The following is a 13,731-nucleotide window of genomic DNA, read 5'->3' as shown; positions in this document are numbered from 1 at the left end:
TTATTAATAAAGATAAAAACAAACATGTGAAGTTTTCACTTAAAAATATATAGATTTTTATGTTTTCAAAAAAAAAAACACAAAAATGTACTGACATGCCAAGAATATTGTTGACATTTGAGTGTTACCAAAAAAAAGTCGACATTATTCAACAAAAAAATAAATAAAAATAAACAGAGTCTATTTGTTGTTGAATCGATAATTTAATCATAATTATTTGGTGAATCTGTATTTGCAATGACAAAATAATCTTATTGGTGCTTAAAAAAAAAAAAAAAAAAAAAAACAAACATAAACACATTTTTATTTATATAAAAATGTTTTATTTATCTATACAAGTAATTGATTTTGTGAAATATTAATTGAAACTTGTTTCAATATTTGATCTGATTTCAATCTTGAGTTACCACGCTGTTTCGACACTTTAGTCCACTGTTCTCCGTGGTGAGGCTCCGCTTCTAGACACTGTTTGAGAAGCTCATTCATTTCCGATTCATTGAGGTTTTTACTGGTGTTGCTCGATGACTGTCCAGTTCTCAGTAGGAATAAATAATAGTATGCCCAGGCGTCGCCATAGTCTGAAAAGGTGGTGATGGCACGTTTGAACCACGATTTTGCCTTGTCAAGCTTGCCGTCGAACCAAAAGATCTTGGCGACTTGCGTCAGAACGTATTGGTCATTGTTACACTTGTTGAGAGCATCGACACATTTGTTCTTCTGGCCATGCTTTGGCTCGTTGGCAATCGCCTCGGCCCAGAGCAGTCCGGATTTCGGACACTCTTGCAGGCCGACTGACAGCCAATTGGCAGCGGCCTTGGCATTTCCAACCGACTTTTCAAATCTGACAAACTCCAAATAGATCTCCTCGTTCTTTGGATTACGAAGCTTTGCTTTCTCCAAGAGAGTTCTCGCTTTCTGTTGGTTGTTGGCGCGCTTCTCAAATCTGACAAACTCCAACCACAATGGGATGGAAGATGGACATTTCGTTACGGCTGAATTGTAGATGTCTCTGATCTTGTCGAGTGCGCGTGGATTTACACGCTCCTCGAGCTGCGCTTTCATCAGCCACAGTTTCCAGCTTGTTGGGAACGCCTTTAATCCCTCGGCCAGAATATCGTTCTCTGCTTTCGACTCGCCAAACTCGCGCTCCAACAACGCCGACTTCATCCAAATTCTCTCTGTCGCTGCCATATCGATGGCACGCTTCAACAAACCTCTTGCCACCTTGATTTCATTCATCTCTGATTCAATTTTGACGGCAGCCAACCAAATTTCCTCACTTCCAGGATTCGACTCGAAAGCCTGTGTCAAGATGGAACGTGCCTGGTCGACGTCGCCAGCCAGCCATTTCTCTTTGGCATACATCAGCCAGAGCACTTCGTAGTGCGGACAGTTCTTTATAGCTTGTTTCAATGTTTGTTCCAACGATTCTTTCGAGCCGTATTGTTTCTCGAGTTGCGCAACCTTGACCCACACCGACTTCTTTGTTGGGAAGACCGTCAGCAGATAAGCATAGACAGCACTGGCAGTCTTTATCGATCCACGTTGTATCAGCTCCTCGGCATCGGCACACCAAACTCTCTTTCTATCTTCCTCTTCGACACCCATTCCAATCGATTCGAAAATGATCGCCTGACAAGTAATTGGATAACCGACTTTCTCTGATTTCTCTGCTTCTCCAATCCACTTCTCACGATCCATCACAACAATATTAGTGGTGGACAGCGATTTGATAGCTTTCTTGATGACACGCGATACGTTTTCATTCTTCTTTGCCGACTCTTCGAGTTGCGCCGCTGCAATCCAGATTTCGCTGCTTGTCGGAATCGATTGACGCGCACGATTCAGAACTTCTCTGGCTTTCTCATAGGTCTCTAGATTGGCCAAAGCCAGCCACAACTCAACATTGTCGGAAACGCACTCCACTGCACGACCCAACATGATTCTTGCATCGTCGGGCTCCTCCAACTCGATCGCCTCCTTCCACAGCTTCACAGAGGTGGGAATGAACTCTAGAGCACGTCGAAGAATCTTTTTCTTCATACGAATGTCTTTCTCCAAGTTGGTTGCATACAGCCATACTTTGACAGACTGTGGAATCAGCTTGACTGCCTGCGCCAACACCGCCTTGGCGTTGTCGGGCGTCTGCAAATTGGCATTCTCAATCCACACCTCCTCGTTGTCCGGACACTCCTGACAACCTTGTGATATGATTTTACGTGCTTGACTCAGCTTACCAGCCAACATCTCCAGTTTGGCCGCTGCAATCCAACCGGGAGCATGTTTAGGATTGGTTTGGATCACCGACTTGAACAACAATCTCGCTTTCTTGATATCGCCAATCTCAGTGTCCGTTGCAATCTTCTTACTCTTTAGATCGGTGAGATAACCTTTGGGATCGACGCAAGTCTGTCCGGAAACACTGTCACTCACTTGATTCAACTTCAAATCGAGCACTGTCTTTCGCGCCGATCCGACCTGTGTCAAGTCGGTCGTCGTCGTACCAGAGATGCTCGACAGGTTGCCGTCGTTGATTCCACCACTGGAATTGCCTACCTGCAGCACTGAATACGATTCATTCTCTTGTCTCGCTCGCTCAATCAACGAATCCGGCACGGGAACATAGATTTCCCGCTGTTTCTTTACTGCTTTTCTCGAGATGTCACCACCATCCGGGAGATTCATCCATTCGTCCAAAGAGACCGCTGCCAATCCCAACTTGTATTCCGCAAGCTGCTGTTGAATCTTTGGTCGTGACATTCTATCCATTTCCATCTGTTCTCTCTCTTTTTCCTCACGTCTTGTCTTTCTACGTGAATCCATCTTTCTATCCAACTCTGCCCAGATGTCGTCTGCTTCTTTGTCGTCGGCATCGTAGATTGCATTGGGATCAGAGAATCCATCGTTTGCATCACCATTAAACTCGTCGTAATTTGTATATCCAATGTTATCGCTATCATCTCCATTCTCATCATCTTCATTCCCACTTCTCTGTTGTTGTTGTTGTTTTCTATCACCAAATCCCGGTACTCTATTTTTCAGATACAAACAATAACAAGTTAGTTTTTAACAAATAACAAATAACAAATAACAATAATAATATGTTAAAACTTACCCTCCATCTACATTTCTAGCAGAACCAATATCAGAACGTGTAGTGAAACCGATTGCACCTCTACCCAATCCAGCAACATAGTTTGGTGGAGGTGTTTGATCTAAGAACTTCTTTTTCAATGGATTGATATAAGACATATCATATCATATCATAACAATACTAATGAAAAACAATAATAATAATATATAAGAATACTAATTAACTTTCAAACAAATATTGATAATAATAGAGAATGATTGATTATCAAAAAGTAATCAAAAAAAAAAAAAAAAAAGTGAAAAACACATTGATGTTGATGAATTTTCATCAGTTTGTTTTAATGTAATAATACTCACTGTCTTTTTTTATTTATTTATGTCTTCTTGGTGTATACTTTGTAAATTACTTTACGTTCTGTGAAATGAATCCTAAAGAAATGATAATATATATAACTCTCGGTTATGTAAACTTGGAAACCTTTGTTGTAATTAACCCATAGTTCTTTCTTTCACATTTGTTGAACAGTGTTCATTTTTCGCTCTAGTTGGTGGGAGTAACATCACTAGCCTGAGTTTTATTTTTAAAAGACGTAAATAAATAAAAAAAGATAGTAACAGTACATTACAATAGATAATAATATAAATGAACAACAGCTTGTCTATCATTTACTACGATTCAAATTAAAGTTGTATTTCTTTTTGTTTTTCTTTTTTTTTTTTGTTTAAATCTTTATATTATTTGTTTTAATATAAATAGATATATTTATTTTCTGTACTATTTCCCTGCTCAAGTTTGAGTACAGCTGAAAACTAAAGTTGTTGGATTATGTTATTTGAAAATCGATTAAAGTGTTTAAAGTACTACTTTTTTGTTGTATATTTTTTTTGGAAAAAAAAAAATCAAATTACATTGTTGTTGGACCTGGTGCTGGCGATGTGATGTTTGATGATGACGATTGCCTCGATGGTTTAGGTGATTGTGAAATGCCTGATGTTTGCGATGTTGGTTGTTGTTGTTGCTGTTGTTGTTGGTTAAGTGAAGATGAAGTGGGTGTTGTGGGTGAAGTCTGATTATCTGAAAACTCAATGTCATCAACCCATTTACCAATACGATCGATTGTCCAGTATTTTGGTGTCCAAACAAAGTTCTCCTCTGACAGCTCCGATTCGGTGTACCAGATACCGTTCTTTAATATCGAGCCAACGCCCGGGAAAGGATTTAGAGAACTGGCATTGGCTTTTGGTTGTTGTTGTTGACTATCTAATGGTTTATTTTGTTGTTGTACTTGATTATCATATGCGTTTACTATATTGTTATTTGATAAACCAGTATTTAATTTACTATTATTAATATTATTACAGTTGTTGTTTTGTGTTTGTTGTTGTTGTTGTTGTGTTTGTTGTGGTTTGTTATTTGAGTTGTTTGAGGTCTTTAATACATTTTTCGAATCGGTAGTTTGAGTGGTCTGTTGTTGCTGTTGTGATGATTGTTGACCGCCACTATTGCCCAGTGACTGTTTGAAAATATAGGTTGTAGAGGTAGCTTGTTGATTTTGATTGTGTGTTTGTACACTTAGCGATGATGATGTGGGTGGTGTTGTTTGGGGTTGCGCACTTGTGCTTCCAATGAGGGGAGCACTAGAGTTGTGTAGATTGCTATTGGATTTCGATGATGTCGTCAATACATTGCTGTTGTTGTTGGCTGCTGCTGTTGCCGCCGTTGTTGAAAACCGCTTATCTTGTTGTTGTTGTTGTTGCTGCTGTGTATCAACGTATGTAATATCTTTATTCGGACCATTCGTGTTGCCACCGCCACCGGAATGTAGATTTAAATTGCTGTTGCCACCATTACTCGAAACTATATTGGAGGCGAGGTTACCGGAAGAGCCTCCTGTTGTGGTGGTCGTCGTGTTTGTCGTCGTGTTGTTGGGGTGCTGCGCCGAGTCAATTGTGGCAGCTAGATTATTATTGCTGATGTTGTGTTGTGGCGGACTGTTTATACTGGCACCACCGCCACCGCCATTGGTGTTTGTGCCGTTCAGCACCTTTAGATTTCCATTGTAATTCTGTTGCTTCGGTTTCTTCACCTTTGAAGTTCCATCTTTTTTTGAAGTCGAAATCCCACAACCCATTTCCGCTTCTCTCTCTTACTTTTATACTCTATCTATTAATAGTAATTCTTGTAAACTATTAGTTGTTGGTTGGTTTGTTATTTGGTTTGAATTGATTTTGCTTTCAATTCCTATTATTTCTATTATTACTATTATTACTATTATAATTGTATATCTATATATAAATATGTTTTAAATAGATAAAGATGATATATATTTATATATATTGTATAATAACAGAGTTGAGAAAAGAAGATAGTAAGAGTTTTTAACTTTCTTTTTTTTTTTTTTTTTTTTTTTACTTTTTTTTTTGTTGATTCGATATTAACAATCACAAAATGTTAATAAAGGAAAAAAAAACTAGACTTCTGACAATCTATCGATGATGTGATGTTCAAATAACAATATATTCTAATCTATAATGTAATTAGGTTTATATTAATACTAAAATTATATTAATTTTATTATATATTGATTTGATAATAATGTGATTTGTGATTTAAAGAAAAAAACAAAATCAATCAATCAATCAATCATACAAACAAACAACTTGATTATTTAATATGAATGAATGAAAAAAGAGTTGAATTCGATTATTTGAATTGAATTGACCGATTGAATGTATGATTGATTTTTTGTGCAATGTGAAAATAATATTATTAAAAGTTTATATTTTATATACTTTATTTAATATTTATATGTAATAATAATATTATTTTCAGTCAGTCACCTCTCACCTTCTAACATTAAATTGTATAAACAGACAAACAGACAAACAAACAAACAGTATTATATTATTATTTATATTATTTTTAATTATTGGATAATAAAATAAATCGTGATAGTAAGTAATATCCAAAAAAAAAAAAAAAAAAAATAGTGCTATTGAACAGAATATTGTATTTGAAATAAAAATAATAAATTTAATGATGCTAAGATAGGTGTAGAGAGGATGATTTTGTGCAAACTATACTACTACTATTATTGTTATTATTCTGTGTGTGTGTGTGTGTTGAGTTGATTTGAGTTGAGTTGAATTGAGTAAGTAGAGTGGTTGTGGTTTAGTGAATTTTATCATTATTATTATTTTTATTTGATATCAAACATAAAAAAAAATACTGATAGGATAGTGTGGTGTGTAGTATTAATATTTACTTGTGTATGTATATGTATGTATTTTGTTACTACTACTTTATTTTTTTTATATTGGTGGTTTTGTTGTTGTGCGATCGATGCGAGAGATAGAATTAACGAATAAATGATAGGTTTTCCTCTGTCAAAATCAATCAACTATTACGTTGTTGTTGTTCTGTTTCGATATGAATTCGATATTAATATTATATTGTATGTTTTGATTTGTTTTGATTTGATTATTTATTACTGCTATTGTTATCACTTTATTATTACTATTATTACTACTTTACTTATTTTTTTTTAATTTTAGTTTTTTTTTTAATAAGTTTTTTTTTTTTTTTTTTTGACAAAAACAATTGAATTGTTGGAGGTTACTTTGTATTAAAGGGGTTAATTTAAGTTGTTTTCACCTTTTTTTTTGTTTGAAAAGGGGTTGGTTACTCTATTTCGATAACAAAAAAAAAAAAAAACAAAAAAGAAAAAAAGACAAAAATTAAAACAAAAAAAAAAACAGAATTATTATTATTGATAACCAACTCAACTCGCCTGAAATACTTCAATATCATCATGTTGCTGCTGTTGTTGTGTGCCGCTTTTTGAATAGTTAGTCTATCATCTTTCATTTTCGACAACCACCATCTAATTCCAATTCAATCCAACCTTTTCTTTTGATCGAAACATTTTTTTTATAAATGATAATATTATTATTACTATTAACTCAACTAAAAAGTGATAGTGATATACATAAATTGAAGAAATTGAAAATCAAGTCAAAGTTTATATAACATACCAACTCACTTTATATATTTTTGTTAATAATAATATTATTTACAATGATGATGAAACAATCAACTAACCTAGGTTAACTTATTTTAAAATAAATATTTCTATTATTTATAAATAAATAAACTTAATATATAAATATATATGTATATAAAAGAAGAAGTGATGAATAAAAAGTAAGGAGAAAACACACAAAATTGTTTTTGTTTTTGTTTTTTTTTTGTTTCTTTTGATTGATTTTGATTTGTGTTTTATATTTGATTGATTTGTGTTTTACTGAAGTTAAATGTGGTAAATGTGTATTTGATTTGTTGTTGACTAACAACATTAAAAGAAAAATAAAACAAAAAGTGGATGCTAAACATTCATTTATCACAATTTTTAAAATATTTTTAATTATTTTCTAGATAGATCGATTATTTGAAAAAAACAAAAAACACAACTCAACAAACTAACACTTAAGATTATCTTGAATTAATTATGCCCCATTACCACAATTAATCATCATCATCATCTTTAAATACACTTTTGATTTCATTGATTATATTTTTTTTATATCTTAGAAATGATATCAAATACTACTATGATATACTATAGTGATTGTATAGCAATAATTATCTTTATTCCAAAAATAAAATAAAATAAAATATAAACTATTTTATTCTTTTCGTAATTCAAATTTAATTGATAGTAAATTTTAGATGTATCATTTAAATTGATTCAAAAAATTTAAACAATTGAAAAAAAAATTAATAATAACAGCATTTTAAATTTCAAATTCAACGATTAGTTCTTAAACTTCAACATCCTCATAACTAATAATACAGAATATTTATATTTATAGATAGATAATTTAATGGTAAAACCAAGAACATTCTTTGATATTGAAATCGATTCTAAACCAAGTAAGTACTAACCTAACTAACTAAATAGTTATTAAATTGATTGATTGATTTTAAAGAGATAGAAAATAATATGCTAATTTTTTTTTTTTTTTTTTTGATGATTAATTAAGTTGGTAGAATCGTATTTGAATTGTTTAGTGATGTAACACCAAAGACAGCAGAGAACTTTAGATGTTTGTGCACAGGCGAGAAGGGTGTTTCTGATACACTGCAGCTACGGCTGCACTATAAGGGATCGACATTGCATCGTATCATCAAGAACTTTATGATTCAGGGTGGTGACTTTCAAAATAAAAATGGTACCGGTGGTCAGTCCATCTACGGCAGTAGATTCGACGATGAGAATTTCAAGTTGAAACACAGCGAACCATATCTTCTATCGATGGCAAACGCCGGTCCAAACTCAAATGGTTCACAATTCTTTATAACAACAAACGCTGCTTCTCATTTAGATGGGTAAACTAATCATAATCCATACAACAACATATCATCATATCAAATATTAACACTTTTCTTTTCTTTCTTTTTCTTATTTTAGAAAACATGTTGTTTTTGGTAGAGTAGTTGATGGTAAACCTATTGTAGATATCTTAAATGCTGTGTTGACCGATCAGAGTGATAAGCCATTCGCAGATGTTAGAATTTCGCATTGTGGAGAACTGATAAGAAAGACTGATATTAAGAAGAAGGAGAAGGAGGAGGAAAAGAGTGAGAGTGGCAGTGAGAGTGGTAGTGGCGACAGTGATACAAGTGACTCGGACGACAAAGAGAAGCGCATCAAGCGAAAGGAAAAGAAAAAGAGAAAGAAAGCAGAGAAAAAAGCCAGAAAGAAAGAGAAAAGAGAAAAGAGAAAAGAAAGGAAAAAGAGAAAGAAGAGTCATCATAGCGATACGAGTGATAGTGACAGTAGCGATAGCGATAGTGACAACGATAGAAAGCGTGGTAGAAGTAAGAGTCCGAGAAGATCGTCGTCGTCAAAGAAAGATAAGCATAGAGATAGCAGTAGTTCACGTTCACGTTCTAGAAGTGGATCTGTCGACCAATATAAAGATAGATACAAACCAATGAAACCGTGGACAAACAATAACAACAACAACAACAATAACTATAATTCAAACACCAACTCAAACTCTGACGGCAAGCCAGTGGTTAGAGGTAGAGGTGCTGTAAGATATTCACAACAACAACAACAACAATCGAGTTACAATAATAGAGATAGAGATTATAATAGAGATAGAGAATATAATAGAGATAGGGATAGAGATTATAACCGAGACAGAGATTATAATAGAGATAGAGATTATAATAGGGATAGAGATAATAGATATAATAGAAGAGACGACCATGATAATGATAGAGTGGTTGAGAAAAGAATAGATGATAGTAGAAAGAAAAGAGATTATGGTGATGTGGATTATAACGATGATAAAAACATTGATAATTTAGTCGGAAGAAAAGATATACCAACAACATCTGGATCGGTAGATGATCAACATGAGAAGAAATCAGAAGATAATGATATCGATAGAAAAGATCAACCTTTAAGGGAATCATCTAGTGGTGGCAGATTCGATAGGAAAAAGAGAAGAACTAGTGATGATGAAAATGAAAGTGATAGTGATTACTAGTTTGAAATAAATATAAATAAAATATTAATAGTAAAAAAAACAAGATCAATCAATCAATCAATCAATCATTAATAAAATAATGAATAAATAAATAAATAAATAATATTATTGTTTATTTATTAAACGAACAACGATATTTTATAATATAAAAAAGATGATGCGTATTTTGATTAACTAGAGAAATCTCTTAGTAATGATGTCCGTGTGTTTGGAGTCATCACTGTTGTAATGGGACGACTGTTTGTAGATCTACTCAGAGTGCTTGTCGAGTTGTGATCGTCCATGATTGGCATGCAACAAATGATCTCTATCAATGGATATGCAATCGAAATTATATATTTCAATGGTTGATATACCAACTGATAGTTTCTACAGTAGCTACCAGTTTGTTGTTGTTGGTGTCTTGTTGAGTTATTTCTATTTAAAAGTGATGTGTTTGAATTTGATAACAATGATTTTGATAGTATATTATTATTATTATTATTAGTTGTTGATGATGACGATGATGGCAATGAAGATTCAACGGTTGAATTTGAAGACTGCCTAACTAGTTCGTCCATTTGCAATTCATATTCTAGTAGCCATCGGACAATGAGGAATCGACCGTTCAACGAAGCATAATAGGCAGCGGTATGGCCAAAGTAATCTTCAACATTGGTATCTACACCATGATTCACTATATACTGTACCAACGAAAGATTCTCTTCGCCACACAAATTAAATTGATAATTACAAATCATATGTAAAGAAGTTTGTCCATCATTGTTGACAATCTAATAAAATTAATGTATCAGTAAATCATATTATTATTGTTGTTACGATTTTTAAATAACATTACATTTATATTTGATCCATGTTCTACCAATAGTTCGATTGATTTAGTGTAGTGATTTAATGATGCCAAATGAAGAAATGTCATTCCATCTTGATCTCGTTGATTTAAGAAATTATATTTACATAAACAGAATTGTTGCTCTTCTTCTTGTTGCTGCTGTTGTTCATCTATTGTTGTTATATCTTGTTCATTATGTATATCTTTGTCACTATTATCTGTTGTTTCCGACGAGTTGTCGTCTGTCTTTTCAAAAATTTTATTGAAACACAGCAGACAGCCACATTTTAAATTACATTTTTGACAAGCTGAATCTTGACAAAATTGAGAAAGTATAGAACCAAGTGTTTCTGTATCGCCAAGCTTCGAAGCTATTCTCATTCTTTCGTAATCACTTAAATTCAACATTGTTGTTGTTGTTGTTGTTGTTGATGATGATGATGATGATGATGTTGTTACATTTTGAATAGAATACATAATTAATACATAAATATAATTTGTTTTACCTAAATTTGGTAAACCTATAAAATAAACTAACAAACAAATACAAATGTTCTTAGTTTTTAAAGAAATAAAGAAAAAACAAAAAAAGTACTATAATTTGCAAAGTTGTTCTTGTTGGTTTTATTTATTAGATATATAATAATATAAAATTTTAATGACAGATAAGAAAGATAGAATGAAACTATAATATTAAATTTAATAATAATTTTAATATTATCAGTTGTTTTTTTTTTATTACCAAACAAAACTTTTAAAATTAAATAATAACAATACCTTACTCACACGCACACACATACACAAACACAAATAATAATTAATTCACACACTCACCCACCAATCCGATAACTACAAATTTAAAAACAAACCAAACTCATTCATTAAGAAGATGTAAAATCGAACTGACATCCAATACTTGATGGGTGAATAAAATTTTTATTATAAATTATGTGTTGAATGTGACTCAAAGAAAAGATTATTTTAAAAAACTAATAATATCTATCTATTTATAAAACAAAAAATTAATCTAAAACTTTTTTGATTTTTTTTTACAATTATAATTTCATTATAATCAAATCAGATTTAATAAATATAAATATAGATGTTTGTGAATTAATAAATATTGTTTTTTTTTATTAATTAATTATTGCTTATACCATCTCTCGAAAAAGAAGAGAAATGAATATTTTTAGACTATTATTATTTACAATGTTGTTTGTAAATGTACCTCTGTTAAAAATTGATGAGAAAGATTGATTGTTAATAAATAATAAGATTTATGATTCTGAATGAGATAGAGATCAACTTACTTTGTGCTCTACCGGATGGATCTTGAGAGGCACCCCATGTTGGTATCCAATGTGCAACGGTTTCACGACACTCTTTTCCTGGGAAAAGTGACTCGAAAATACGACGGTAGTAAAAAGCTTCCTTGGTGGCTGGTGTGTCGTCTGGGAAAAGGATTTCACGCTTGGCGAAATCTTCATCGGAGATCTCAGCCTCAGTGTAATCCTTCAATCCACCGATCCAGCTGTATCCGACACCATCTGAGAATTGCTCCTTCTGACGCCACAACACAGAGTCTGGAAGGTATGGCTTCTCGCCTTGCTTAACATCGAATGCCTTTCTCAGTACGTACTTCTCGATACGCGATTTACCGTCGGCGTCCTTACAGATCTTGTGCACTGGATCGACGTCCATTGCAACGTCCAAGAAGTTTCTGTCCAAGAAGGGAACACGAACTTCCACTCCCCAGGCGGCAGTCGACTTGTTGGCACGCAAACAATCGAATGAGTGGAGTGCCTTGATACGACGACAACACTCTTGGTGGAACTCGGCGGCGTCTGGTGCGTTGTGGAAATAGAGGTATCCTCCAAACACTTCGTCGGAACCTTCTCCAGAGAGCACCATCTTTACACCCATAGCTTTGATTCTTCTGGCGAGGAAATACATTGGTGTGCTTGCACGAATGGTTGTGACGTCGTAGGTTTCGAGCGAACGAATGACGTCGGTGAGTGCATCGATACCTTCTTGCACGGTGAAGTAGAATTCGTGGTGGACGGTTCCGAGGTAGTCGGCTACTTCACGAGCGGCCTTCAAGTCGGGTGCGTCACGCAGTCCAATGCAGAACGAGTGCAATCTTGGCCACCAGGCACGCGATTGCTCGGAATCTTCGGTACGCTTCTCGGCGTGTCTGGCAGCGATCGATGCAACTAGCGATGAATCCAATCCACCCGACAACAAAACACCGTAGGGAACATCACACATCATACGAGCGACAACCGCCTTTTCAAAGGATTCACGAATCAATGGGAGAACCTCAGCTTCGCTGGTGTGAGCTGGAATGTGTTGGTCGAACCACTTTGGGTTGTAGTAACGAATAAACTCCTTGGTCTTGCTCGAGTAGTAATGTCCTGGTGGGAACGATTGGAACTTAATACAGTCGTCCTTCAATGCCTTCATTTCAGAGGCGAACCAAGTCGATCCATCCTTTGCCCATCCAATATACAATGGAACGACACCGATTGGATCACGAGCAGCCAAATATGATTTACTCTTTGAATCATATAATACAAATGCAAAATCACCACTTAAACTATCAACGAAATCATCTCCTTTATCTTCGTACTATTGAAAAATACCAATTGGCACAATTGTCAGTTAATTGTTATTTCCAGAGGAACGGAATTGTTGTTGGTTGATTGTTACTTACAGCATGTAAAATTGGTTCACAATCAGAGTTGGTTTTGAATGTGTGTTTACCAGATGATAAGTAGATATCACGTAATGCCTTGTGGTTGTAGATCTCACCGTTGACAGTCAAAGCAATGCTTTCGTCTTCGTTTAAAAGTGGTTGAGCACCGTTTTCCAAATCGACAATAGCCAAACGTTCGTGAGTGAGAATTGAATCCTCAGAAGCAAAAACACCGTTCCAATCTGGTCCTCTATGTCTAATTCTATAATAATAATAATAATAAAGTAGTAATAAAAAAAGATATTAGAATATTTTACAATAAAAATAAAACAACAAACTATTATTATTTATACAAACCTGGCAGACAAAGACAATGCCTTCTTTCTAAGTTTTGGTGCTGGTTCTGATGAACCTAAAATAGCAAGGATTCCACACATTTCAAATTGATAATGATATTTTAGTTTAAACAAATAATAAATTTATAAAGTTAATAAATTTTGAGAGATATATAAAAGTTTGACTTTTCAAATATTTTAAAAAAAGTCAATTG

At 33.8% G+C, this 13,731-nt stretch overlaps 4 protein-coding genes across 4 annotated transcripts; 1 reads left to right on the top strand and 3 right to left on the bottom strand.

The window, feature by feature from the left end:
- Nucleotides 1-213: 213 nt before the first annotated feature.
- Nucleotides 214-3,252, bottom strand: prpf6 (pre-mRNA-processing factor 6; the record flags this gene model as incomplete). Its single annotated transcript, XM_020574072.1, has 3 exons — nucleotides 214-260; nucleotides 408-3,031; nucleotides 3,116-3,252. The coding sequence occupies 3 exons, from the start codon at nucleotides 3,250-3,252 to the stop codon at nucleotides 214-216; spliced, it is 2,808 nt and encodes a 935-aa protein (XP_020436144.1).
- Nucleotides 3,253-3,467: 215 nt separating this feature from the next.
- On the bottom strand, nucleotides 3,468-7,659 carry PPL_03099 (uncharacterized protein; the record flags this gene model as incomplete). The annotated part of the gene is made up of 5 exons (XM_020574071.1): nucleotides 3,468-3,522; nucleotides 4,003-5,194; nucleotides 5,355-5,379; nucleotides 6,894-6,930; nucleotides 7,646-7,659. The coding sequence occupies 5 exons, from the start codon at nucleotides 7,657-7,659 to the stop codon at nucleotides 3,468-3,470; spliced, it is 1,323 nt and encodes a 440-aa protein (XP_020436143.1).
- Nucleotides 7,660-7,977: 318 nt separating this feature from the next.
- On the top strand, nucleotides 7,978-9,654 carry PPL_03098 (Cyclophilin; the record flags this gene model as incomplete). The annotated part of the gene is made up of 3 exons (XM_020574070.1): nucleotides 7,978-8,026; nucleotides 8,137-8,482; nucleotides 8,565-9,654. The coding sequence occupies 3 exons, from the start codon at nucleotides 7,978-7,980 to the stop codon at nucleotides 9,652-9,654; spliced, it is 1,485 nt and encodes a 494-aa protein (XP_020436142.1).
- A 170-nt stretch (nucleotides 9,655-9,824) lies between these two features.
- Nucleotides 9,825-13,618, bottom strand: asns (asparagine synthetase; the record flags this gene model as incomplete). The annotated part of the gene is made up of 6 exons (XM_020574069.1): nucleotides 9,825-10,427; nucleotides 10,493-10,656; nucleotides 10,783-11,007; nucleotides 11,797-13,114; nucleotides 13,200-13,443; nucleotides 13,539-13,618. The coding sequence occupies 6 exons, from the start codon at nucleotides 13,616-13,618 to the stop codon at nucleotides 9,825-9,827; spliced, it is 2,634 nt and encodes an 877-aa protein (XP_020436141.1).
- Nucleotides 13,619-13,731: the final 113 nt, after the last annotated feature.

Source organism: Heterostelium album, assembly GCF_000004825.1.
Source record: "Heterostelium album PN500 unplaced genomic scaffold PPL_scaffold3, whole genome shotgun sequence".
In the NCBI taxonomy this organism is placed as follows: domain Eukaryota; phylum Evosea; class Eumycetozoa; order Acytosteliales; family Acytosteliaceae; genus Heterostelium; species Heterostelium album.
Note: the sequence above shows the minus strand (reverse complement) of the source record. Positions and strands in the feature narration are given on the sequence as shown.